This window comes from Camelus ferus, chromosome 6 (assembly GCF_009834535.1).
Source record: "Camelus ferus isolate YT-003-E chromosome 6, BCGSAC_Cfer_1.0, whole genome shotgun sequence".
In the NCBI taxonomy this organism is placed as follows: domain Eukaryota; kingdom Metazoa; phylum Chordata; class Mammalia; order Artiodactyla; family Camelidae; genus Camelus; species Camelus ferus.
Window position 1 is genome coordinate 93,800,500 of NC_045701.1, and position 25,765 is coordinate 93,826,264.

Consider the following 25,765-nt stretch of genomic DNA (forward strand, 5'->3'; position numbering starts at 1 on the left):
CGAGTCAACTGCTGTGTCCCCACCACAAGCATTACGTCACTAGCCTCAGCCAGGACTCCTGCCCTCAGCCCAGAGTGGCAGGACGTGGGGCTCTTGAGTGGAGGCACCAATCTACTGCCTGAGGTTGAGGGTCAGAGCCCACAGCTCCCTGCCAGGGCCTGAGGACCCAGAGAGACTACCCAGCAGTGACCGGGCTACGCCTCCACCCCCACCTGTAGTGCTCCGCTGGGGATCAGGGGCCCTGCAATGCCCTGGAACCACCGGTCTGTGCCCTCTGCCCCCACCATTGCCCTGGGACACAGGCAGCCCCGGGGATTACCAGGCTGCCTATCCGCTCCACTCGTGGACCCGCACTGGGGATCAAGGACCCTGAGACCCCCCCAGGAGCCGTCAAGCTGTCCCTCTGCCTTCACCCATATACCACATAAGAGCCTGGGGATCCAGAGGCCCCCATTTCCCAGGAACCACCTCCAAAGCCCCTGTGGGAGGTCCCCCTGCCACCCACTGGGCCCCTGCTCCGTGTGGCCTTGGGTCAGCTCTTCGCTCCCTGAGCTGCTCTGCCCTGGCTCCCCCTTCACCCCAATCTTCGCCTGACCAGCCAGGCCCCCCTTGTTCTCTACCCTTCCTGCTAGCCTCCCAGGAGCCTGACACAGGCCCTGTGGCAGAGGACGAAGACCTTGGCCCCTCCCCTCTCTGGGGTGCATGCTTGTCTGTACCCTCCTTGGCCTCAGAGCTCCAGACTTTGGCCCTCCTGGCTCTGCTTCCCCACCCTGCTCTGTCCACCCTGCTCTGTTCTGCCTGTCTCGTCCAGCTGAGCACAGCCCAGGTGACCTCTGTCAGGACAGGTGAGACCAGCAAGACAAGGCAGCTCTGCACACCCAGCCCAGCCCAGCCCAGCCAGCTCTGCCCTTTTCGAGTCAGCTTAGCTAAGACAGCCCACCCTGATCCAGCCTGGCCCAGTCTGGCCCATGATACCCCACTTCAAGCAAAACAACTCATCTTAGCCCAGGCCACACGATGCAGTTCAATTCAGTTCAGTGTAGCTGACTGAGCTTGAAAAGCTGGCCTAGCACCCAAGTCCACCCAGCTGATCGAGCCCAGCCCAGCCCAGCCCAGCTCAGCCCAGCTCAGTCCAATTTTGCCCAACTTTCCCAGTTCAACCCAGCCCAGGTCAGCTCAGCCTGGTTCTGCTCAACCCAGTTCAATTTAGCCCAGCTCAACCCAGTTCAGCCCAGCTCAGCCTGGTTCAGCCCAGTTCAGCTCAACCCAGCCCAGCTCAGCCCATTTCAACACAGTTCAGCCGAGTTCAACTCAACTCAGCTCAGCTCAGCCCAGCTCAGCCCAGTTCATCCCAGTTCACCCCAGTTTAGTCCAGTTCAACTCAAGTCAGCTCAGCTAAGCCCAGTTCAGCCCAGTTCAACTCAACTCAGCTCAACCCGTACCAGCTCAGCTCAGCCCAGCTCAACCAGCTCAGCTCAGCCCAGCTCAACCAGTCCAGTTTAGCCCAGCTGAACCTAGTTCAACTCATCCTAGCCAGCTCTGCCCAGACTAGCCCAGTGCAGCCCAGCCCAGCCCAGCCCCACCCTCCCACGTAGGCAAGCCCAGCCCAGCCCGGCTCAGCCTAGGAGGGCCCAGACTGCCTGTTTTGCCCTGCTGAGCGTCTGGTTTGGCCTCCTCAGTTGAGCCTGGTTTCTCCCGACAGCCCAGCCCAGTTCGGCTGCACCCAGTCAAGTCAGGTCAGCCTGGTTCAGGTCAGGCCAGCCCAGCCGAGCCGGCCCAGGGTGGGCGAGTTCCGAGCTCTGCTCAGTTGGACCTGCCTGATCACGCCCATCCATCTAAATTCGCCTAGTCCAGGACAGCCCAGCTCAGCCCCACCTGGCCCCGTGGAGGACGGCATTCTCTCTAAGCCCTCTTCACCCAGCCCAGTCCACCCCCTCAGCTCAGCCCAGCCCTGCTGGCTTAGTCCGCCCAGCTCGGCCCAGCTCACCTTGGCTCAGTCCACCAGCCTGGCACAGTCTCACACGGCTGAGGACAGCCCCTCTGAACAGCACGGCCCGGTGGAGGCCAGGACGGTTCATCTCCCTCCACCAGCTCCAACCATTCAAGCCACAGTTGGTCCAGCCTGGTCCTGCCTGGCTTGCCCTCATCAGGCCTGCTCAGGCCAGCTCAGCTCAGGCCACAGGCTGCAGGCTCAGGCCAGCCTGCCATGTAGTCCCGCACAGGGACTAACCCCTGCTGTTCTCCCCCCAACCTGGGCTGGCGGCCACTGTCCCGGCCGGCTGCAGGCAGGTCCACGCCCAGAGCCCTGTCTGCACCCTGTGTGTGGGCCCTGCCCTGGCTGAGATTCCTAGCTGCTTGCTCTTCTCCAGGCTGGCTTCAGGCAGTGTCTTGCTTCCCTGTGTCCCCATGCAGGGAAGGGACAGCTGAGGGCCAAGCAGTGACCAAGAGGCCTGGTCCACACCAGGGGGCAGTTAAGGCAGCCTCACCTAGCAGGGGCCTGGGCAGCCCACCCTGGCTGCCACTTGGGCCAACCCCAGTGGCCGGGGTACCTGAGGTGCTGGGTTTTCCGTCAGGTGCCTGTGGCTGGCATGGCCCATCTGCAGGCTCCCTGGACAGGCTCCCAGATGAGCTGAGTCATTAGAAACATTGCTGTTATTTTTGCGTCTAGAAAATAGGGCCTGGGGGAGGGAGCTCTGCCCCAGTGCTCTCAGCTAAAAACGGGGTGGGAACCCCCAGGGGCCTTGGCAGCCCTGGAAGTTCCCTTTTCTCTCTCTGTTCTTGGGAAGATGATCGAGTGACAGCAGGGTCTCAGGCTCTGCTCCTCTCTGCCCGGCTCGTGGCCTCTCCCCCTCAGTGCCGTGGGCTGACTCGGAGGGCTGTCGGCATGCACTGTGGTCACACGATGGCCTGGGAAGGGAGGGGCGCAGGCACAGCCACCGCTGCTCCTGAGGCAGCTTCGCTGGGAAGCGGTCTTGGCTTTTTTGTGTGTGAGAAGCCGGGATGGAGGGCAGGGCTTCCTGACCACACACTGTCCTCATGCCTGTGTCCCACCACCCAGAGGAGTGGACCGGGGATGGCCCAGTGGGGGTGGCTCTGGGCGCGAGCGTGGGGGCTGTGGGCTCACCTGGGGACAGGCAGGCTCTGGTCCCCCCTGGCTCCTGGCACCCTGCTGCCTGCGTACTGGCTTCCCAGTCGGACAGTGTCCTGCAGTGACTGGGCCGTGTGGCCCTGAGGGCTGGCAGGGTCCTGTGAGGAGGCTGGATGTGGCTGTGAGCGTGGCCGGTGGCTCAGCAAGACCCATGTAGCTGCTGGAGCCTGGGCCATACATGTCATGTCAGGCTGCGATTGTTCCCTCAGGGGTGTGGGGACCACGGAGTGGCTTTCACAGAGGTGCCCACGGCATTTGACGCTGGTCGGCTGGGGTGGCCGGTCTGCTGTGGACACTCCACTAACATGCACTGAGCAGGCGGCGGGCTGAGTCACTAACACGCACTGAGCAGGCGGCGGGCTGAGTCCCCGTGCTGTTGACGTGCCCTGCAGGCCTGTGTGTCCCCAGAACCCCCGACAGCCCAAGTGCACACAAAGGGGAGGCCATGGCCACTTGCCAGGCTCGCCATCAGCATGGGCTTCTGGGAGGGGACATGCGGTCTTTGAAGAGGGAGATACCAGGACCCCACCCCCTGGACACCCAGGACACCAGGACCCAGGACACCAGGGCCGGTTGTCCCCACGCAGGGAGGCTGTGCGGAGACAGGCTGGGTCACGCTGCACCCTTGCAGGAATGTTTGGTCTCCCTTGGGAAGACCCCGGGGTTGCTGTGGGACGGCCAGGGCAGGCCCAGGGTGCAGAGCCAGGGCCCTGGGGGGAGCCAGGGCCCAGCCTGACTGCTCTGCCCCAGCACAGATTGTCCTGGTCCATCTGGCCCCACCCTCGGCCCCAGGCACAGATGCTGTGTGGGAGGGGGAGGGGGGAACTGCTGAGTTCCTTGGAAGGACCCAAGGTTGAGAAACCACAGAGCTGGCAGAGCCCCTTCGGGGAGCCTCCTGCCAGGTGGTGCCAGGCCGTGCAGCCTGCACTGTGTGAGTGTGTGGAGCTGAGGGCTTGGCCCCCTGGCAGCTCCCTGCTCATTCTTCCCAGGCTGTGGGCACTCGAGGCAGAGGCCTCAGTGCCCAGCCAGCCCCTCACCACCAGCACTCCCCAGGCTTCCCAGGAGGTGCTGGGCTGCAGGTGAGGGGCAGGGAGGGTGTGGGTCATGGGCTCAGGCCAGCAAGTTGTGTGGAGGGAAGGCCAAGCCACAGGTGTTTCTCAGACCCTTCCTGACCAGGACCCTGACTGGGTGGCAGCTCCAGCCCCTAGACCTCAGACTCAACCAGGGGCTCACTGCCCTTGGTACCCATGGTGGGGATCTGGCCCCAGCGTTCTCCTGGACAGTGAGACCAGCTGAGCCCTTTGTCTGTGGTTGTGGCCCCAAATGCAGGCCTGCAGATGCTCTCAGCCCCCTGTGTGGCTCCCTCCTCCCAGAGTGGGCCTGGTCTGGGGCTGGCCTACGGCATCCCAGGCCTCCTGGGAGGCCCTGCTTCTTGGCTGCCTTGGGCTTGGCCCCTGCCTCCAGCCCCAGGACTGCCTTCCCAGCGGGCATGCCGCTGTCATGATCTGTGGGAGCTTGCCATTCTGAAGGGTGCAGCACCAAACCCTCCTGTTGCTGACGAGCTGGAGCATATCTTTGGAAACTCAGGAACTGTTTGGACTTCTGTCTTTGATCGCATCATGCTTTCTAAGATTCTCTTGGCAATTCCTGGGAATTTGCACGGCAGTCACCTCTAGAAGCCAGCCCCTTGCAAGTTTTGCATTGTGATGACCTTCTCCTGGTTCATCCCTGGTCTGTTAACACTGCGTACTGAGCCCTCATTTGACGTAAGTTCTTGGTTTCCATGTGGCAGATTTGCTGGTTATCTACCCTGAATTTTGGAGGCTACTGTGTGCGTTCTCTGGGGCTTCTGTCACAAAGGACCACAAGTATGGTGGCTCTAAACCACAGGAATGGATTCTCACACTCTGGAAGCCAGAATACAGAAACCAAGGTGTTGACAGGGCTGAGCTCCCTGAGGGCTCCGGGCTGGGGTGGAGGGGGGGAGTGGTGGTGGTGGATCCCTCCTGCCTCATCCAGCCCCTTCCAGTGACCGGCTACTGGCCTCACTCCAATCTTCCCTCCATCTTCACATGGCCTTCTGCCCTGTGTCACCTCCACTTGCTACAAGTCATTGGACTTATAACCCTTCGGAAATCTAGTGTGATCCAATCTCAACATCCTTGACCTAATGATGTTAACAAAGACCCTGTGTCCAAACGAGGTCATGTTCACAAGTTCTGGGTGGACATACCTTCCACCAGGCAGAAGCCATCACCACGCACCACCAGCCTGGGCTGGTCTGCCTCCTTTCAGCTTCAGAGTTGGCCTTTCAGATGAGCCTGCTGGGTCCTAACAGGCTCAGCCACCAGCCCCCATGCAGAGGGCTGAAGCTCTCCATGTGAGAGTCTGGTCTCCCCCCAGCAGGCTTCCCCGTTGCCTGACGGCACCACTCACTGTGGTCTGAGCTCTGAGGGACAACTGGGCTGTCTCTGAGGCTCTCCTGTTCCTTGGGTCTAGTAGTTTGAGCATGAGTACCATCGTTTTTGGTGATGGTTTTGTGACCATGTCAACATTTAGGGGGAAAGTCTCCCTGAAAACCCTCATCCTTTGCTTTTATTTTTCGAAATTGTCTAAGCTGTAAATGGATCTCAAAGACAGACAGACAAACAAACAAAACCAACCCAGCTGGAATTTTGATGGAGAATACATTGTATTTCTTAGTCTGTGAGACAAATGGCACTTTGTCACGCCATCCTTGACCAGCGTGTCTCTCCAGCCAACCAGTTTTCTTTTATGTCTTTTAATGGAGTTTAACTTTGTTTCACAAAGGTCTTGGGCGCCCTTCGTCAGGATATCCCTTGTGTTGCTGTGAGCCGCGCCTCTCTTTCTGTCACGCTTTCTGGTAGGTTTGCTGACACAGAGGACCATGACTGCTTTTGGTAAATTGGTCTTACATTTGGAAATCGTGCTGCTTTTCTCGTTACTTCTAACAGTTTGTCCGCTGCTTTTGTTTGCTTTTCCTTAGACGTGATCATGTTGTCTGCAAATAATGCCTGTTACGTCTCCTCTTTCAATCTTAACAAACCTGTTTCTTTTTCTTGTCATATAGCTTTGGCTAGGATGGCCAATAATCTGTTAAATGAGCATTTTCCAAACCTTTTTGACAAAATCCTTATAAGAAAAACATTCTATATTGTCGTCCAATACACATTTGTATGTTACGTATATGTATAAAACATATATATTGTGTATATTTATTTATGTTACCGAAACAAAATTTTCATGGAAAATACTTACTCTTGTTATGCACAATGCAGAAAATTTCTCCTTGTTGTTCTTTGTTTACTAAGAAAGTAAACTGGCTGTAACTCTTTGATTTGAGTTCACAGTCCACAGGTTAGCCAAGTCATGAAGCTGAAAACCCTGCAAAATACTATGACAGCTGTGTCCCTGACCCCATGTGAACACCCCTAAAGGTTGCCCAGTGAGGATGTTTGCTGCAGATTTATTCCTTCTTTCCTCCATCCTCTTGGGCTAATGAAGTACTTTTTGGTATTCCACTCTGATCTCTCTACTGACTTTTAAGATAAGCCTGTTTGCATTGTGATTTTTGTGACTATAATGTGCACCCTGCAGTTATCACAATGAACCTCATGTTGTCATTAGGGCCTTGAAAAAGTGCAGTTCCACTTATCAACTCATTCTTGGTGGCACTGTCTCGTATTTTGCATCTATACATGTTACACGCCCCGCAACATACAGTTACAGTTTTTACTTTCAACAATCAATTGTCTTTTTAAGAAAGCAAGAGGGAAAAGCACATTGTTTTGCACCTGCATGTTTACCACCCTGGTGCTCCACTTTCCATCCTGTGGACCTGACGTTCACTTTGGTGTCATTTCTTACAGCACAAAATCTCTCCGTTAACCTTTCCTTTACCTCAGGTCTCTTGGAAATGCACTCCCTCAGGTTTTGTGTGTCTGAAAATGTCTGTTACATATTCATTTTGGAAAGATCTTTTCTCTGGATGTAGACTTCTGGGTTGAAACTCCCTCTTCTATTATTCCCTGGTCACCACTTTTTTTCTGATGAGAAGCCGGTGTCATTTGTCCCTTGTGTGATGCATCATTTCCTGGCTGCCTGCAAGGCCTCCTCTTGCCTTTGCTTCTCCTCGCTTTCTCCAGGGCTTGCTGAATCAGAACTGCTTTCTCTGATGTGGTTTTCATTTCCCTTAAAACCGGTGTGGCTCCTTTCAAATGTTTCATGGCTATTTGGACAGCTTTCGTGAAACATCTGTTTGATTCTCCTGCCCTCTTCTCTACAGAATTGTTTGATTTTTCTAGTTGATTTGCAGGAGTTCTCTGTCTATCCTCAATCTATTTCTGTCAGTTATACATGTCGGCAGGTGAAATTGTGAAAGACGTTGAAATGGACCAAAAAATCACTCCTGGTGTCTTCAATGGAAAGCAAGGCATTGTCTTGTGTGCGCATCAAGGCCATCCTGTCCCGTGGGGGGTCTATGGTTTTCATTGTCTTTGAGCTATTTCCCGACTCTCTAAGCTGCAGAGGGTGGATGGCAACGCAAACCCCCTTCTTCGGAAGAAGGATCGAGACTTCTCTGACTCCCATTTAGAAACTGTAAACTCATTTCAGCACTCTTGATTTGACTGTATAAATGGAGTGCTTTGAATACTGCTTTGGCCGGGCTGTCACACCTTGATTAACGAGTTCAGTACAATTTGGAGATGTGTTCTTTATGTGTCTACAGGAGGGTCACCATCAGGCCGTTTTGAAGCCTAACCTTTAACACGTCACTAATGTCTTCTCCCACATGGATGAACGCACTTACCCTGGGTCTAGGAGGTTCTGTGGCTGGGAGGGCAGGAGACCAACTGTTGACCAGCAGACCCAAGGCAGCCACCTCGGTCCTCCAGGGCTCCGCTTCAGGGCACACCCAGGAAAGCTAGCCCTGACCCCACAGACCAGGCTGTTTCTTGCACTGAGCGGCCTCACGGCCCCACGCTGTGCATTCCCAGCTCTATCCCGATGGTCCTCACATAGCTGTGGGCTGATTTACTTAGTGTCTGCCCTTGCCCTGGTCTCTAACTTCCTTGAGGGCAGAGGCCCCGTCTGTCTCGGGCCCCACGTGTACTCAGTGTCCAGCGGTGATGGCGGAGTTGCCACCTGGTAAGCGGTTGTCTGGTAGATAAATGGGTGGCACCTTCGCAGAACTTCCAGGGCTTCTGTCTCTCCCAACACCCCAGGCTGCAGGGACGTGTCCGGCAGCCAGTCCCTGAGGGAAGGAGTGAGAGGAGAGGGCGCCCAGGAGCCTCTCAGAGGCAGCAAGGGCAGTGGGGCCGAAATCGTACACGCAAGTCCTGGCGCCCTCCACACAGGCAGGGGCTGCAGGCTGTCCGGTCCAGGGCCCTGGATTCCCCGGGGTGAGGCTGTGGCAAGGCCCCGCCTCTCGGGGAGCTGTGAGCACAAAGACATATGAGGTCCTTATGCCGTCGGTCTCACGTGTCCCCGCAGCTGGGCCACTCCGGCTGGCGCCAGTCAGGGTGCTGTGAAGGTGCAGTGTCCTGCGGCGGACGTCTGCCTCAGTGAGCGCCAAGTAAAGGCGGGGATGGCGGAATTGCATTCTTCTGCACGGCTGAGCATTAATCCGTCGTGCGTATGCATCGTGCCACCTGTATCCATTTTCTGCCGACAGACACTTGTGTTGCTTCCGTATGCTGACTCCTGTTCATACAGTTGCTATGTACCTTGGGGTGCATGTATCTTTTCAAATTCTTGTTTTTGTTTCCTTCGGATGTATAGGCAGGAGTGGAATTGCTGGAGCGTGTGATAGTTCTGTCTTTAGTTGTTTTGAGGATACTCCTTACTGTTTTCCCCCGAGGCTGCACCAATTTGCACTCCTGCTAACAGCGACAAGGGTTCCGTTTACCCCATCTCTTCACCAATATTTCTTACTTGTAGTCTTTGTGGTGACATCTCATTTTGGTTTTGATTTACATTTCCCTAATGATTAGGAATGTGAGCAGCTTTTCACATGTGTGTTTTTTTTTTTTAGTTCCCTCTGTGAGCCCCCCCGTTTTTTTTTTGATGTTATATTTTACTTCTTCCTGTGAACTGCTGTTTACTGCAGTCACAGTTAATTTTATGTATTTTATCTTTTAATCTTTTGCTTATTTAGTTGATGGCCCTCAGGCTTTAATTTGCCTTTTAGTGGGATTTGCCTTTGCTGTAAATTCTTGCATCTTGCAATAGCCTGTGTGTTCCCCTCCAGGAAGACCTTTGACGTGTCTCTGAGGGTTGATGAACTGCTCCAGGGTTTGCTTGCCTGAGAAGTTCTTGTCTCTCCTTCAGGTGTAAACGACAAATTTGCGGGGTGACACCTCCTCCTAGATTGTAGGTATTTTCCATTCAGCATTTGTATAGATCATGCCTCTCCCGTCTGGTCTGCAGAGTTTCTGCAGAAAAATCAACTGCTAACTTTGTGGCAGTTCCTTGTCCGTGACAGTGTTGTTCTCTTTCTGTCTTCAGAATTCTCTCTTTATCCTTAACTTTTGCCCATTTAATTGTGACGTGTCCTGGTGTGGGTCTCTGTGGGTTCTGTTTGTTTGAGACTGTGTGATTCCTACGCCTGGAAATGTCTCTCTTTCTTCATGGTTGGTGAGTTTTTGCCATAATTTCATTAAGTACATTTTCAACTGTTTTCTCTCTCTCTTCTGCTTCTGGGAGCCCGATCATGCCAATGTTAGGACAGTTGATGTAGTTCCATAGATTCCTTAAACTGCTCTCAATTTTAAAAAAGTTGTTCTTCCTTTTGTAGTTCTGACTGGGTAATTCCCATGGTTCTGTCTTCCAGGTCACGTGGGGTCTCCGGTGTCACCTAGTCCCCTGTTCGCCCCTTCCAGTGTTTTAAGTTTTAGCTATTGTACCCCTCTGGTGAGTGGTTCTCTTTTTATATTTTCCAGGTCCCTGTGAAGGTTCAAACTGTTTTCATCTGTTCTTTTCCCTAACTTGGTTAGCATTCATATTACTAACGCTCTCAAGCTGCCCTCTCCCCAGGGAAGACCTCCGGGCCCATGACGTGTCTCCCCGTCCCGGGTCCCCTCCTCGAGGCTGCGCTCCAAACCGAGTACCTCTCTTCCCTCCCTACGTGACTCCTCGTGGACCTTTCTTCAGCGCCTTGGCTGTACAGGAGTCTCTCTGCCCGTCTCCATTTTTCTCCAGGGAGACGTGGTCCACATGTAGATGTAATGTGAATGTGCTCTGTGTCCTTCTACTCCACCGTCTCCGTCTCCTTCTCTCATAACCAACCTGTACCGGCCGCCCCCACCCTCTTCCGTCTGACATAAGACGTGCTAGTGGTGATGCTACATACCTCAGCATATAAGCTGCAGGACACCCAAGACGGAGGTTATTCATCAACACGAGAAGTGAACATCAGCCGAAGATACGTAAGATGGGCAATGGGAGTTCAAGCCTTTCCTGGAGGAGGGTTGGCAATTTTATATTACATGTGAGGTAATTTCCCTGCGTTAGGTGGAAACGCAAAGTGTATTGCTGCCTTTTAATCGGGAAGCTTAACGTGGTCCACGGTGGCCGACACGCAGTGGGTTGTGCTGTCCTTGTTCTACGTCAGGTTAGCTAAGGCGTGAGCAGCTTTCCTAGCGTTCCCTTCCCTTTGTGTGTCTCTAGGTTAGGGTTGTTCAGAAGAGAAGTTTACACCTGTTGGAGAGCAAACTGTAGGAGCCGTCCTTTGGCTGGGGGGCTGTGCTGCAGCCGTGCACGTTGTCACTGCCCTGCACCCTCACGCCGTCAGCGTGGAGACGCTGCTCCCGCGGCGTCCGCCGGCCTCCGCAGGGGGTCAGCCCTGGGCCAGGCAGGTGTGCAGCTGCAACCTGCTGCAGCCGGTTTCTTCCACAGGGAGGGACACAGGCTCCAGGTCTTCCTGAAGGCGTTCAGATGTTATTGAATGGGTTAGATTTCTCCCGCTTAAAAGGTTTTTTTATCGTGGTAAAAGAATAGGAGTTGCCCCTAAGGAAGTGTACCATGTTACACCTTTCTCCGGGTCTTGGGGACAGTGAGTACATTCATAAAGTGCAATCACGACCACCTGCGTCTCCATAACTCTCCCCGTCTTTACGTGTGAAACCCTATGCCCGTAAACAACACCCCCCGTTCTCCCCCGGCTGCAGCCACTTCTGTGTTTTGTCTTTCTGGGAATGCGGCCACTCGTAATCGCTCACACAAGTGGAATCGCACACGATTCACCGTCTTGCCCCTGGCTCACGGTACGCGTTCCGATGTCCTCCAGGTGCCCCCGTGCTGTCACACACGTCACACTGTTCCTCTTTCTTCAGGGGCAGTGCTGTTCCATTGTACGCTCAGCCCACATCGTGCTCATCTGTCCATCCACGGAAGGACACTCGCGTTCCCGCCTCGTGGTAGGTATCGTCAATGGAGCTGCTGGGAAGTGGGTGTTCAAGTGCCTCTTTAAGACCTGTTGCCTGTTCGCTCGGGTTTATTGTAAGCAGTGGGATTGCTGCAAGTGTGGTAGTTGTTTCTGAAATTTCTCTGAGGGGCTTCCAAACCGTTTTGCACAACGGTAATGCCATTTTATGTCCTCACCAACAGTGCACAAGGGTTTCTTTTCTCCACATCCACGGACACCACACACGGACAGCAATGCAGGTTTTCAAAGCTCAGAGTGGCAGACGTTCCCCTTGGAGTGCGGGAGGAGGGGGCACCTGGTGGGGGCCCAGAGGCGCAGTGGGGTGGCAGCCCAGGGTGTGTGTGTGTGTGTGTGTGTTTGTGTGAGATGGGGGTGCGGGCAGGAGAGGTGTGACGCTGACAGGAGTGTGTCGGTGGTCTTGCCCGGGGCAGGGCCCCTAGGGGACAGGAGCAGCAGGAGGCTGACTTCAGGCTCACACCGGTGCTGACCCAGGGGCTCAAGGGAAGGCGTCGGCCACTTGGCTTCCAGGGGCCCAGGAGGGGTTGTGCATGGGGGACGCGCTGTGGCCTGGTGTTGCCCCAGGGTCAGGACGGGGCCCTCAGGCCTGTTGGGGGGCAGCTGTTCTGGGACTGGTGCTCCTCGAGGACCCGTGGGGCCAGCCCGGTATCGACCGTCCTGGTGTCCCCACGGGAATATGTGGCTGGAGGCAGATCCGTGGTCCAGGGGATGGAGGTGAGGGGCAGGGCCTGGGGCCGGGCAGGCCGCAGGGACCATAGGCATGTTCAGCTTGTTGTTTAGGTTTTCCGTGTGAGGGAGATTGCGAGTGGGGGAGACCCCCAGGATGGTTTCCGGAGCACCCTGGAGGCAGAGGGTGCCCAGTGTCCTCACGCCTGGCAGGGTCCCTGAGGGCCGGCCGTGTTCCTGGACCCAGCTGCCCGCCCCATGGCCTCACCGTCTTTGGTGCGGAGCCCACTGGAGCGAGCAGTCCCTTTCCTGCATAAAATTCTCTGTCTTCCTCTGTCTCTCTGTTTGTCTGTCTGTTTGTCTTTCCGCCACAGGAAGCTGGAATGGCCCTTCCCAATGTCCCTGGGGTGCTGTGGCTTTACTGACAGACACTCAGTGCTGGTCCCAGCTCCCTGCCAGGAGCCTGTCCTGCTGGCCTCCCCTGGGGCCGTGGAGCCACAGACTCGGCACATTGATTTCGCCCCCTCTGCCCTGACACACTGAAAGGCTCACACAGACACTTGGACAATGTCCAGCCGCCCAGGGCCGCGTCCCGTGGATGACTGAGCTCTCCCGAAGTGCTGGCCTGGATCGCCCAGCAGAGCCAACCCTGACCAGGCGCTGGCCTCCGTTTCCTGGAGCATTTCCTGCGAAGGGCAGTCTGCTGTGGCTCCTGTGTTTGCCCTCTGGGGAGTGCTGTGTCTCCTACAACCCGGGACCTGAGACTGTTCCTTTGAGATGGAACCACCAGGAGGGACTGGAGCTCAGGGTCTGGCCTCCCAGGAGGACCGAGTCCTGACTACGGCCCTGCCGCCTTGGCAGCAGGTGGGCACAGTGGCCCTCACGCTCCTCGACAGGGGACGTGCCGCTCCAGGACGGGAGACAATCATTTCTGTGGTTCCAACCCGACTGTGCTGCGTGTTACAGCAGCCGTGCTGACCAGGCGTCCGACACCTGGGACTTGCTGCTGACTCCGCGCCCCCAGGGAACCCCAGGGATGGTTGTGGTGGGGGAGAGCTGTTGCCTGGAGCTGGGAGGGTGTGGAGGGCGGCCAGGCTGTGGAGGCACCAGGGGAGGGGCCGCAACACAGAGCGATTCCCAGAGAGCTATGGAATGGTAAAGGATGCTTTATTGTCTGAACAACCCAAAACATGACAAGCCAGAGTCTCCCAACAAAAAACCCAACCAAAGATAAACAGCGTAGAAAGTTCGTGGGCGCCAGACGTTTAGAAAGGATGCACAGCTTCCCAAGCCAGGCCTGGCGTGACCTCTGGCTGTAGCGCCCCCACTCCCCCGCCACCACCCGGCAGTGGGGCCTGCCCCTCCCCATCCAGGGAGAAGACAGGAGAGGCCCAGGGGTCTGGGGCCGGGACGCCAGGCTGTCGGGCTCCCTCCTCCCGGGGCTCGCCTCTCACCACACCGCCCAGTGCAGAGTGCTCCTGCTGAAGGTGTCTCAGGCCGCTGGCCACGGGATAGGGTGGCTGAGGCCAGTGCCCTTTTTGCCAGTGTCCCTCTTGCTCTGTCCAGCGAGGCTGCTTTCTGCCCGTGGGGGACCCGGTCACCAGGCCCATCTCTGGGAAGCTGGAGTTGGGAGACCTCACCCCCTTCCTGGCAGGCCTGGCTCCTGTAGGGGCCATGGGCCCAGGCCCTTCTCAGAGCTGAGTACTCTGCTGACCATTAGTGGCACATCCAGAAGCTTCCGTGCTGAGTGAGGTTGGCCGGGGCAGCACTGTTCCAGCAGACATCTCACACAGTGTGCCTCCTTTTTGGAACCGTCCTTGGTCATCTGGCCTGATGGTGTCCACAGAGCGCAGGCTGTGCCCACTGCCCCGGGATGCCAGCTTCCTGCTCTTACAGAGGAACCCCAGGGTGCCCCGGGCACTCCCGGTGAGGACAGGCAGACCCCTCAGCTCAGGTTGGTGGTAGCACCTGCTGTGCACTTGGTCCCCTGAAGGTGGGCAGGGTGCAGGGTGTGGTCGGTGGTGGCCGTGAGGTCGGAGGATGGAGGTGCGGGTGAACATGGCCGAGAGTTCAGAGCTGGCAGGGCAGCGGGCGGAGTAGTGGCTGAGCAGCTCGGAGCGATGATCGGGGTACCTCTGGGGCCTGGGGTGGCCGTGGACACACCCAGAGGACACGCTAGGCCCCCTGCCTGATCATGTTTCTGTAGTCTGGGACGATCGTCCGCTTCAGCTCCACCACCGAGGAGAAGATCCACTTCACCTGCAGGGACGGCGGGTGTGAGCACAGCTGGGGCCCCCATGCCAGCTTCCCCCAAGGACCTGGCCTCCCAGCCCGGGGTCTGCCGGCCGCGAGTGTGCTCCGGTGGGGTGGCGCGAGGACTGCGTGGGCATAGCTACGGACAGCGACGTCCCGACAGGGACAGAGAGGGACAGTGAGAGAACAGAATGGACTGGAGAGACAGAGAAGGACAGACAGTGGACAGAAAGGACAAGAGGGGAGAGTGAGGAGACAGTGACGGGACTGTGAGGGGACAGGAAGGGGACAGGGAGGGACAGGGAGGGACAGCGAGTGGACAGGGAAGGGGGACTGTGCGGGCACTGTGTGGGGACAGCAGGGACAGCTGGCCTGGCCCGCCCACCTTGAAGAGGGTCACTGTGGCGCTGTAGCACACGCTGAGCAGGAAGAGGGTGATGAAGATGGAGATGGTGGTCCACAGCCCGTCCAGCTCCCCGCTCTGGGCCTCGGCACAGCTCTCCTCCTCCAGGAGTGGCTCTGGACAGGGAGGGGGTGGTCAGCTCTGTGGCTGCCCGTGACGTGCCAGGGCAGGGTCAGTGGCGCCTGAGTGTGGGTCTCTCTGTGACCGGGCAGGTGGGGCACTAGGATCCCCCTGGGTGGCTGGATCAATGGTTCCCTGAGGTCAATCCCTGGGCACCGACCTCGTGTCCCCCGTTCCTCCAGCTTGGGCCTCAGTCTTGGCCGGACTCCTTGGGCCCAGATCTCGGCCTGGCCAGTGGGTGTCCCTCATCCTCTCCTCTGCGGTGCCTTTCATGGGGTCCTCTGGGGAGAGGGTGCCCTGACCCCTGCCTTCCCTCCCACTGGAGGCCAGGCCTAGACGGCAGGGGTCTGCAGAGCAGGTCTGTGGTGGGTACTACTGCAGGGAAGGGCGGAGGCAACCTTGGGGTGTCCCTGTGTGCCCGAGGGGTTGGGGTGGGCGTGCTAGGGACCAATGGAGTGTTGGGTCTCTGTGTGTTGAGGAGGGGGCGCAGGTGTCCTGGGGAGAGGAGGGGTGGGGGTCTGAGCTGGCCAGTGTGGTCAGAGTGTGGTCAGTGCTGCTGGGGCTTTGAGGAGTGGGGAACAAGCTGGTGTCCACAGAGGGTTCACGAGACCTGGCTCCAGGCTCTGTTCTGGCCCTGGGCGGGTACCCCATTGAGGACCCAGTGAGCAAGGCTGGCTTGTGTGCACTTGTGTGGTTGTGCCCTTGTGTGCAGTTGCACAGGCACATGCGTGTGCGTGAGTTTGCAGGTGGACGAGGGGTGTGCAGGCTGGTGTGCTCCATGAGAGGGCTTTTTTCCTACGAGTCTGGGTGAGTGTCCCCTCGAGTGTACAGATCTGGCCCTGAGCACCTCGCCTGCGGGAGGGTGGGGCCTGATCTCTGTGTGTCCTGGGAGCAGGAGGCCTGTGCCCCCATCGCCGGCCAGGCGTGGCTCCCATGTTGACAGGGTGTCAGCACGTGGTTTCTCTAGGCCCCAGGGATAGGAACTGCGGGGACAAGGACCTGCCACTGTCCCACAGTTGGGCTTGGACAGAGGTGGGAAGAACCGTGCACTTATTTCCGTGAGGGTTCCTGCGAGGCTTTACCCGTCCCCTCTACACACTCCAGCCTGAGTAGGTGCTGGCCAGACGCTGGACCCTGGGGAGCTGCTGCCTCTGGCAGAGCCCCCTCTGTGGCCTCGGGCTGTTGCCTACCTCCGTTGACACCAGGTTTGTCCTCAGAGCGTGGCCTGCCCCCGCCTCCCGCAGGCCCGGCGAGCGCCGGAGCTCTGCACAGAAAGAACCATGACAGGGTTGCAGGGCCCCAGGGAGGCACTGGGTGTTTTATTTCATGCTGGCCCGGGAGGTATGTACACAGGGGTGGGGCTCAGGCATCCGTGCTGGACCCTGAGGGCCTCGGGGAGGGGTGTTCGCTGGGGTGCCGGGGTGAGGCTCATTTACCCGAAGACTGGGTGATGGATTTCTGGGTGGAGTGGTTGTGCAGGGCCTCGTGCATCACCACACAGGTGAAGGTTTCTCTCTGCTGCCACGTGTTCTTTCCCACCGAGAGCTTGCTGTAGAGGAAGTAGGTCCCGTCGTTGTCCTGCTGGGGCAGCGTGGTGGCGTAGGCGCCCTCTGACTCCGGCTGCCCGTTCCTCTGCCACTCAACGTTGATGTCAGGTGGGTAGAAGCCTTTGACCAGGCAGGTTACGCTCACGGTGTCCTTGGCCAGCTCTTCCCTGTGTGGGGCCAGGGTGTACACCTGCGGCTCCTGGGTCTGCCCTGTGGGGACAGGCGTGTCTGTGAGCCCGACGGTCACTCCGAGCAGCCCCACAGGACCCTCCCACGCCCGTTGTCCGTCCCACCTTTGGCCTTGGAGATGGTCCTCTCGATGGGGGCCGGGAGAGCTTTGTTGTTGACCTTGCACTTGAACTCCTTCCCCGTCAGCCAGTCCTGGTGCTTGATTGTCAGGATGCTGACCACGCGGTACGTGCTGTTGAACTGTTCCTCCTTTGGCTTTGTCTCAGCCGTGTGTACCTCTTTGTCACCCACGGACCAGCTGAACTCTATCTCAGGGTCTTCTTTACCCACGTCCACCACAACGCACGTGACCTTAGGTGTTAGGGTGATGGAGAGGACGTCCTTGGGTTTCGGGGGGAAGATGAAGACCGTGGGCCCTCCAAGGAGCTCAGGGGCTGGTGGGGGAAACAAGATGTGGGTCAGCACCTGGACAGGCCTCCTGTAGGGCACATGTTTCCCTCATCAGGCAGGGCCTGGTGTCTGGTCACTTCCCTGTGATGGAGGGTGTAGCCTCGCTCCCTTACCTGGGCATTTGGGACACTGGGAGCTGGGGTCTTCGGGGTGGTGCGCTGCAGAGAGAGCAGATGGGGGATTACTGTGGGCGGGAGATGGCCCTGGGTGGAGTTTAGGTCAGGGACAGGTTGTGGAAGGTGCGGATCGGCACCAGTTCTGTGGGTTAGAGTTGTCCAGCCTGTGCCCATCTTGAACCTGGTGGAAACACCCAGAGGACCCCTCACAGCCTGGGAGGCCTTCAGGTGAGGTGACCTCATCTCCTCTGATGCCCTGGGCAGAGGTCATCATCCTGGCATGTGGTTCGAGCCAGGAGGTGGGCTGACCTCGGTCCTGTCTGGGAGTGGACGCCCTCCCTGAGGCCTGTCCACTTATCCACACGCTTGTCCACCTTGGTGCTGCTGGCCGGGTGGGCTACGTCGCAGATGAAGGTCTTGCCGGACGAGGTGCTGGGGGGCAGGGTCACCAAGCTGCTGAGGGTGTAGAGCCCCGAGGACATGAGAATGGACGGGAAGGTGTGGAAGCCGCTGGACATGGCGCCCGAGTACCAGGTCACCGTCACCGGCTCAGGGATGTAGCCCCAGACCAGGCAGCCGAAGGCCACCGTGGAGCCAGGCGTGTCCCCACATCTAGCAGTCAGGGGATAGACCGATGGGACCTTGGTGGAGACTGCAAGAAAGCAGGCTGTGTGACCACCAGGGCTTCACCCCTGGGAGGGTCCAGGCAGGGTGTCACGAGCCCAGGTCTGGGCACCCCTGAGCCCAGCGCCCACGTGCTTCCAGATTGTCTGCAAAGCAGCTGGCCGGCAGGGCCCTCACCACCTGGCGCCTCGTGCCTCTGCAGCTGTGGGTCAGCGCTGGGTGATCACCTGGGTGACAGCCCCCCAGGTCCCTGACCTCCTGCAAGTGCCTGGCCTGACTGAGCCCTGTGTCTGAGTCCTGACCAGTGCTGCCTGCTCCCGGCCAGCGTCTGCTGGTCCCCTGAGCTCACCGTCCTGCTGCCCCAGCCCGGCCCTGCCCTGGGTGAGCGGGCCTCTGCTTGGCGTGGTGGGCCTCCACCACCCAGAAGCCTGCTCGTGGCCCCTCGCCTGGCCTGCTCTTTGCCCTCCGCGCCCGTGTCTTCTGGGTCAGCTCTGCAGCCAGAGCACCTGGGCCCTGGCCCCTGGCCCCCCTGGCCCCAGGCCCTGCAAGTCTCCTCCTTGGCCCCTCCCCTTTCATCCCTGTGGCCTCAGCCCGGCTGCCGAGTCTGTGCCTCGGGGAGCTCCTGTCCCTCTTCTGGACCTCCAGCTACAGCCCCTCAGCTCACTTACCCCTCCTACTGGGGCTCCTGACCCCACCCCAGGCTCGTGGCACCCAGGTCCCTGCTTTCCTTCTGCCCTTGTCTTTCCTCAGTCCAGCTCAGCCCTCAGCACAGTTTGGAGCCCCACACTGCCCCCACCTTCCTCTCCTGTTCGGTGCCAGCAGCCCGGGCCCATCCCTGGCCGGGCCTGTCTCCTCTCACCCTGACCCATCTGCTCTGCTCCGGCTGGCAGCGCAGCTCAGGCCCTGAACGAGCCCCGCGTTTTCCTTCCCTCTGCTCAGTCCAGGGTCTGTTTCACTCCACCAGGCTATGGCACGTCCACCCCTCCTTTCTCATCCCGCCACGGGCCCTTGAGCCCAAGGACTGGGGCCCATCGGGTCCCCTCATGGGTGTCCCCTCTCCTTCATTCCACAGAACTCCCTTGCCAGGGACCTCTCTCCACCCCAGCATGCCACCTGGCCAGCCCCTCAGGGGCTCAAGGGTCCTGCTGTCCCAGGAGCCCTCAGCTGGGCCTACTCAGCTACTCAGACCTTGGCTCAAACTCTCTGCCATGTCCCCGGGCTCCTGCGGCCGCCCCCTGCCCTCCTGGTGCAGGCCCCTGCTCACCTACACCCTCTCTGACCCTTGTCCCTGGAGCTACAGGCCTTGAACTGCCCCAGCTCCTCTGGCCGGCCCCAGAGCCCTCAGCCTAGTTCAGATCCAGTCTGGGAATTTCTTTCCCAGGACTGGATTTGCTGTTTGGATTTCCTGGGTCAGCTCCTTGCCCTCCCAGCCCCTTGTCCACCTGCATAAACTCTGCCTGCTTCCTGAAATCCTGTGTTAGCCCTGTGCCCTTCAGCCCCCACCCACCTGCACAAGCCCTACCTGCTTCCTGGAGATGCTGGAGCGGCCGCCCTGCCCTCCCAGCGCCTGCTCACCCGCACATGCTCTACTTGCTTTGTCCATATTCCTGAGAAGCCCCCTGCCTTCCTGGTCTTCAGTCTGCTGCTCACCTGTGGCCTCCCTGAGCTTTGTCCCTGGGGAGCTGGCCCTTAGCAGCTCCTGCCTTCTGACCTGCCACAGGTCACCCCCCTCGTCTGCTCTGCTCCTGGGCCCTTCTCCCTGGAGCTGCTAGGTGCCCCTCCCTTTCTGGGCAGCTCTCCCCTGGCAGAGTCTCTGTCCCACCCTGGTCCCCTCCCAGCAGAGCTCCTGGCCCTTGGGTACCTTAAGCCTCTTCTTTGCTCCCTGAGCCCCCAGAAGTCTCCCCTGTTCCTTAGTTCCCTGCAGGTGCTGGTCTGCGTCTCTGCGCCCACCTGCTCCCAGCCCTCAGCTCCTAGTCCTGACCTTCTGCGCCCTGGCTCCCATCGCCCCTCCTGTAGCCAGTGGAGCTGGTGTGCAGCCCCTGTACTGCCAGCTCCGAGCTCTCGGGAACCCAGGCCAGCCCTGTGTCTCTGGCACAACTAGCCCAGTGCAGCCCGGGGCAGGCTTCTGCCCACTGATCATGACACGCTCCCTGAAGGCCTGGCAGCCCAGCTGAGCTCAACTGGCCTCTGATGCACCAGCTCTGTTGTTGTGGGCGAGCCCCTGCCAGGGCTCCCTCTTCCTGGTGCTGAGTAGGCAGCGCGACCCCTGGGCAACTTGCCTTCAGCCGTGCTGGCTCAGGTGCTCCTGGACCCTCTGTGGGGTCCCATCCCTGAGGTGGGGTCTCCCCTTCATTGCCCCCCTGCACTCCGTCTGTCCCTGTCCCTCCTGGACCCCACTTACCGAAGGTGGAAGCTGTGGAGGTGGCTCCCGTGCAGCCTGGGTCTCCTGGGCACCACTTCCCCTTCCCTGCTCTGTCCTAGGCACCTGTGCACCTCCAGGCTGGGCTCTTTGTCCGCAGCCCCACTTTCTAGGAAGTGGTAGCTGAACTTCCTAGGAATTCAGTTGTGGACCCGGGGTGTGAACCCCCTAACCACCACGCTGCGAACACTAAGAACGGGACTGAAACCGGTGGTACCGCCTGCTTCCTGAAGTTCCCGTTTCTCTGGGTGGGTGTTGTCTCAGATGACCTGGGGGAGTCCAGACGCAGCAGAGGTGCCTCATTGGGTGTGTGGGAGTGGGGCGACTGGTGCCAGGGACCCCAGGGAGACAGTGGGAGTCCTGGCGGTCACCTGTTCCCTGCCTCCCACAGGGATGATGCCCACATGGCCCACTGCAGACCAGGGTACCAGGCCTTAACTTGAGCCCTCTGGTCCTCCTAGCCCTGGTGGGCACCTCTCCCTTCCCTGGTGAGGGTGTGGTGGGCACTCTAACAGGACAGGCAAAGGCTGGGTTCTCGGAGCTGCTGCAGCCAGGGAGTCTGCGCCTGTCCCCGGGCTCAGCAGGGCCTCCAGGCAGGGAGGGGCCGGGGGAGCTCGGTGATTGTATCCTGTGTGTGTGCTGCTGGGTGTTACTGCACACACATGCAGGTCTGCGACAGACACACGTAGTACATGTATGCATAGTACATGATGTATATGTTAATGTGTTAAAATGTTTTCTGTGTATGGAGAGCTTCTTTGTGGAAAAAGGGAGAGCTCAGGGGTGCCTGATGGGGGCTGTGAACCTGGAGAAACTGGACGAGGGGCGAGAAGGGGGCCCTGTGACGGCTGGGGGCACGTCCGGCTTCCCCCTGTGGGTCCTAAGTCGGACGCAGGGACAAAATGATGGGCGTGGTCATCACTGGTCACCTCCTGGCTGGCGACAGGAGGGCTGTGCCGACCGTGCGGCTTTCTGAGCCGTTGCCGGTCACGGAGCCCGTGGCAGCTGGTGCCTGCCGAGGCCCTGTGCCCCCAAACCTCCAGCCCTTCGGCACCTGCCTGCTCCTCCTCAGAAGATAAACTCCTGGCGGGTGTCTGCCTTGGCAGAATTGACAGCCCTGGGAAACGACCAGCCTCACCGCAGCTCAGGCCGACGTGGCTCAGCCCGTCTCCCCTGATCAGTCATGAGTCCCACGGCCTTGCTGGCGTCAGCCCACGTCTCCATCTTACGGGAGTCATAAATCCACTATCCCCCCAAGTACCAAAGCCCCTCACCTCACTTACAGACAGTCAGAAGGCTGTTCCCTAGTCCCTTTGTGTTCACAGCCCCTTCCTCTTCAAAGACCCTGCACGTTCCCACTCGGTGGACACGCGGGCACCTGTCGTCTGTGCGGCCCACTGTAGCAGCGTAACTGCTAAACTTTCCTTTGTTCTTGAACTCCTCCTGGCCTTTGATAAATTCTTTAACCACCCGTGACGCTGGCCCTCCATGTGTCCTCCGACAATAGAGGTCAGACTTTGTGGAAGTCTGATGTGTAGGGAGCAGGCGGCTTCCTGTACTGGTTCCTGTGGATGATTTCCAGTGCACCCTGGTCCTCCCAGGACAGATCTGCAGTGCATCCTCCATCACAGTTCTGCAGTGCATCCTTGTCCTCCCAGCACAGTTCTGCAGGGCACCGTGGTCCTCCCAGCACAGATGTGCAGTACCCCCTGGTCCCCTCTGCCCACCTCCGACTGGCTTCTGCAGGCCATTGGGTGCATGTGCGGATCCTGGGATGGGCAGTGGGGGCCGTAAATTTGAAGTGACCACCAGGCGATGCGTCCAGTCTGAGGCCAGCTCGGTAACACTGGACAGAGGCCTGTGCTCATCAGCATAGAACTTGGGGCCTGCCTGGACGTGGTGGGGCTTAGGGGAATTTGATTAAGAATAGAAACCTTTTAATGTCCATCAACAGATGACTGGATAAAGAAGAGGTGGTATATTTATACAATGGAATACTAGTCAGCCATAAAAAACGACAACATAATGCCAGTCGCAGCAACATGGATGTTCCCAGAGAATGTTATTCTAAGTGAAGTAAGTCAGAAAGAGAAAAAAAAAATACCACATGAGATCGCTCATACATGGAATCTAAAAAAAAAAGAACATAAATACAAAACAGAAACAGACTCATAGACATAGAATACAAACTTGTGGTTGCCAGTGGGGAGGGGGTGGGAAGGGACAGAGTGTGATTTCAAAATCTGGAGACACTGACAGGCATATGTAGACTAGATAAACAAGACTATACTGTGTAGCACAGGGAAATACATACGAGATCTTGTGGTAGCTCACAGTGAAAAAAAAGTGTCAATGAATATATGCATGTTCGTGTACAACTGGAAAACTGTGCTGTACCCTGGAATTTGGCACAACATTGTTAAGTGACTATAACTCAATAAAAATGTTTTTTTTTTAAAAGAACAGAAACCTTTTCAAAGGCTATCTTGTGCTAATAAAAATGAGTGCATTTGGCCATCCGACTCTGCCATTTCTGCATCCACAGATCCATCCATCTGTGAATTAAAAATATGTAACCCCCCCCTAAAATCCCAGAATATTCCCGAAAGCAACTGGAACTGGCCACACACTGGCAACTATTCACATCACACTGACGTTGCATTAGGGGTCATAAGTAGCCTAGGGAGGAGTAACGCTTACTGGAGAATGTGCCTGGAGAATGTGCCTGGAGAATGTACGTGCACACACTACACCGCTTGACAGAAGGGGCTTGAGCATCAGCGGGTTTTGGTGTCTGAGGGAGCCCTGGGTTCAATCTCCCACAAGCACAGAGGCCCAGCTGTCCCTAACTGACGGGCCCCTCGCGTAGCTTGAGACATTTCCTTGAACCAGATGCCACCCCTGCAGCTTTCTCCCCTAACCCCCTGGATGCCCTGGACAAGCATTACTGCTCTGAACCTCCCGTTTCTTTTGGCAACAGAAGAAACAGTGGTGCGTTCTGACCCAGGTTCCAGGCCTCAGTCACCACCCTTGGATCCCAGAACAGCCTCAGGCCGTCCTGGCCTTTAGGACAAGGATGCACTGCAGATCTGTCCTGGGAGGACCAGAGTGGGGGTGGCTGAGCCAGGTAGGTGGAATCCTTCAGGCTCCCAGCCCTGCACAGTCCCCCACAGGACGTGTCCCCCACAGGACATGTCCCCTCTGGGCTGGCTTCTCTCAGGAGCCTGGGACCAGTACCTTCCACATTCACCACAGTCATCCCTAGAGGTGTGGGCTGCACAGCAACCCAGGGGTCTTGTGACACTTCACCCCCAAGTCCACTTTGCAGCAACATGGGAACTCGGCTCCGTCTGACTTCCACGTGACAGAATGTTCTAGAGGCACTGAAGAGGCTCAGGTGGGGGCAGCCTCTCCCTGCAGTGCCCACCCCAGTGGCTGGTGTGGGCTGTCTTCCAGAACGGGAGGCTTGGCATGGTCCGCTCAGATGATCCCGACAGCCCACGGCCTGTGGTTCCCTCTGGAATGAGCTCCGGCAGGCTGGCCCCAGCCTCTCTGCAGGTGGGGCGCTCTGTACCTCCCTCAGACTGCGGGAGCCACCCGCCTCACTGCTCCACCCTCGGGCAGCCTCTGACAGGCCTTTTTCCCGGGCACGTGTGGATCAGCCGGTCAGGAGCACCAATTGGAGGGATGATTTTGGCAGTGAGTTTGTAGGTACAATGAAAAAGCACACTTTGTGAAAAGGAAACATAGTTAGTGGAACTTAACTGAAGTGGAAAATGCCTGCCTGTGGAAGACACTGTCGAGAGAATGAAAGGCAGGCCAGAGACTGGGAGAATCACACATCTGCAAACCTCGTATCTGATAAAGGACTCGTGTCCGAAATATGCAGAGAACTGTTAAAAGTCAGCAACAAGGAAAGCAACAACCCAGTTAAAAGTGACTAAAAGCCCTGGACAGACCTGTCACCTAGGAAGACTCACAGATGCAGAGAAGGAAGCGCAAGTTTCCTCCACGTCCTACGTCGCTGGAGCCTGTAAGTGAAAACAAGTAAGACCACCACGCAGCTGTTAGAACGGTGGACGTCCAGAAGCAACACCGAAACCCGGCACCTCCCAACGCTGGTGAGGGTGTGGGGCAGCAGGAGGCCTCCTCCGCTGCGGGTGGGTGCAAAACGGAAGAGCCCGTCTGCAGGAGAGCTCGGCAGGTTCTCCAAAATCTAAACCTAATCTTGCCATACAACCCAGCAACTGCATTCCTAGTTACTCACCTGTTCAAATGGGCTGAAAACTCATGTCCACCCCAAATCTGTGCAGCGATGTTTATGGTTTATAAATGTCTGCAGGTGCTTTGTTCGTAGCTTAACTCAAACTTGGATGCGCCCAGGATGTCCCTCAGTAGGTGAGTGGATGCATCCAGACAGTGGGATAGGATTTCAGAATAAAAAGGACGAAGCCGTCTGTGAAGAATTGAGTTTTTCATCATTGTATAGCGTCCTTCTGGGTGTCTTATGACTGTTTTTACCTTCAAGTCTATTTTGTCCAAGTGTACCCATCCTTGCTTCCTTTTGTTTGCCTTTCTCATGGAGTACGTTTTTCCATCCCTTCATGACCAGCCTACATGTGTCCTTAAACCTAAAGTGAGTCCCTTGTGATGGCACAGATTTGGACCTTGCTTGTTATCCACTCAGCTGCTCTGTGTCTTCTGCTCTGATAATTTAATCCGTTTACATTTAAGGTAATTGTGGCAGGGAAAGGCCTATTTTCACTGTTGTTTTTAATAGTTCTCTGTCTGTCTTGTAGATAATTTGTTCCTCTATTCCTTCTGGCTTCTTTCTTTTGTGCTTCATTGATTTTCTGTGGTGATATTCTTTGATTCTGCTGTGATTCAATAGGTATAAATTTCCAGTTATGCAAAATGAGTTCTATTCTGAGGCTCTGTGTGTAACATTGTGCCTACGGTTTACAACACTGCATTGTGGACCCAGATATTTGTTAAGAGAGTAGATTTCATGATAAATGTTCTTCACATACGTGTGCTCCTCCCCCCCATCCCAATAAACCCAAAGCACAAGGAAACTTCTAGAGGAATGGATATATCGACTACCTTGACAGTAATGATGGTTTCACAGGTGTCTGCGTATGTGCAAACTCAGGTGTACCTCGAATATATGCGTTTATTTTGTGTATCAATTGTATCTCAATAAAGCTGTTGAAAAAAGAAGTTAATAGAAGAAATGGGGGGACGGTATTGATCAATGATAGAGCGTGTGCTTAGCATGCATGAGGTACTTGCTTCAATCCCCAGTATCTCCATTAAGAAAAATTAATTACCCTCCCATAGTCCCCCAAAGTAAGAAATGACCATTA

At 57.1% G+C, this 25,765-nt stretch overlaps 2 gene segments (V, D, J or C); both read right to left on the reverse strand.

Annotated features, from left to right (window-relative positions):
- Nucleotides 1–25,765, reverse strand: part of LOC102517513 — a 255,227-nt gene that overhangs the window by 12,416 nt on the left and 217,046 nt on the right.
- Nucleotides 16,344–25,765, reverse strand: part of LOC116664456 — a 220,355-nt gene continuing 210,933 nt past the window's right edge. Inside the window, 3 exon segments of the C gene segment in view lie at nucleotides 16,344–16,811; nucleotides 16,895–17,224; nucleotides 17,354–17,398. Coding sequence covers nucleotides 16,483–16,811; nucleotides 16,895–17,224; nucleotides 17,354–17,398 — 704 coding nt within the window.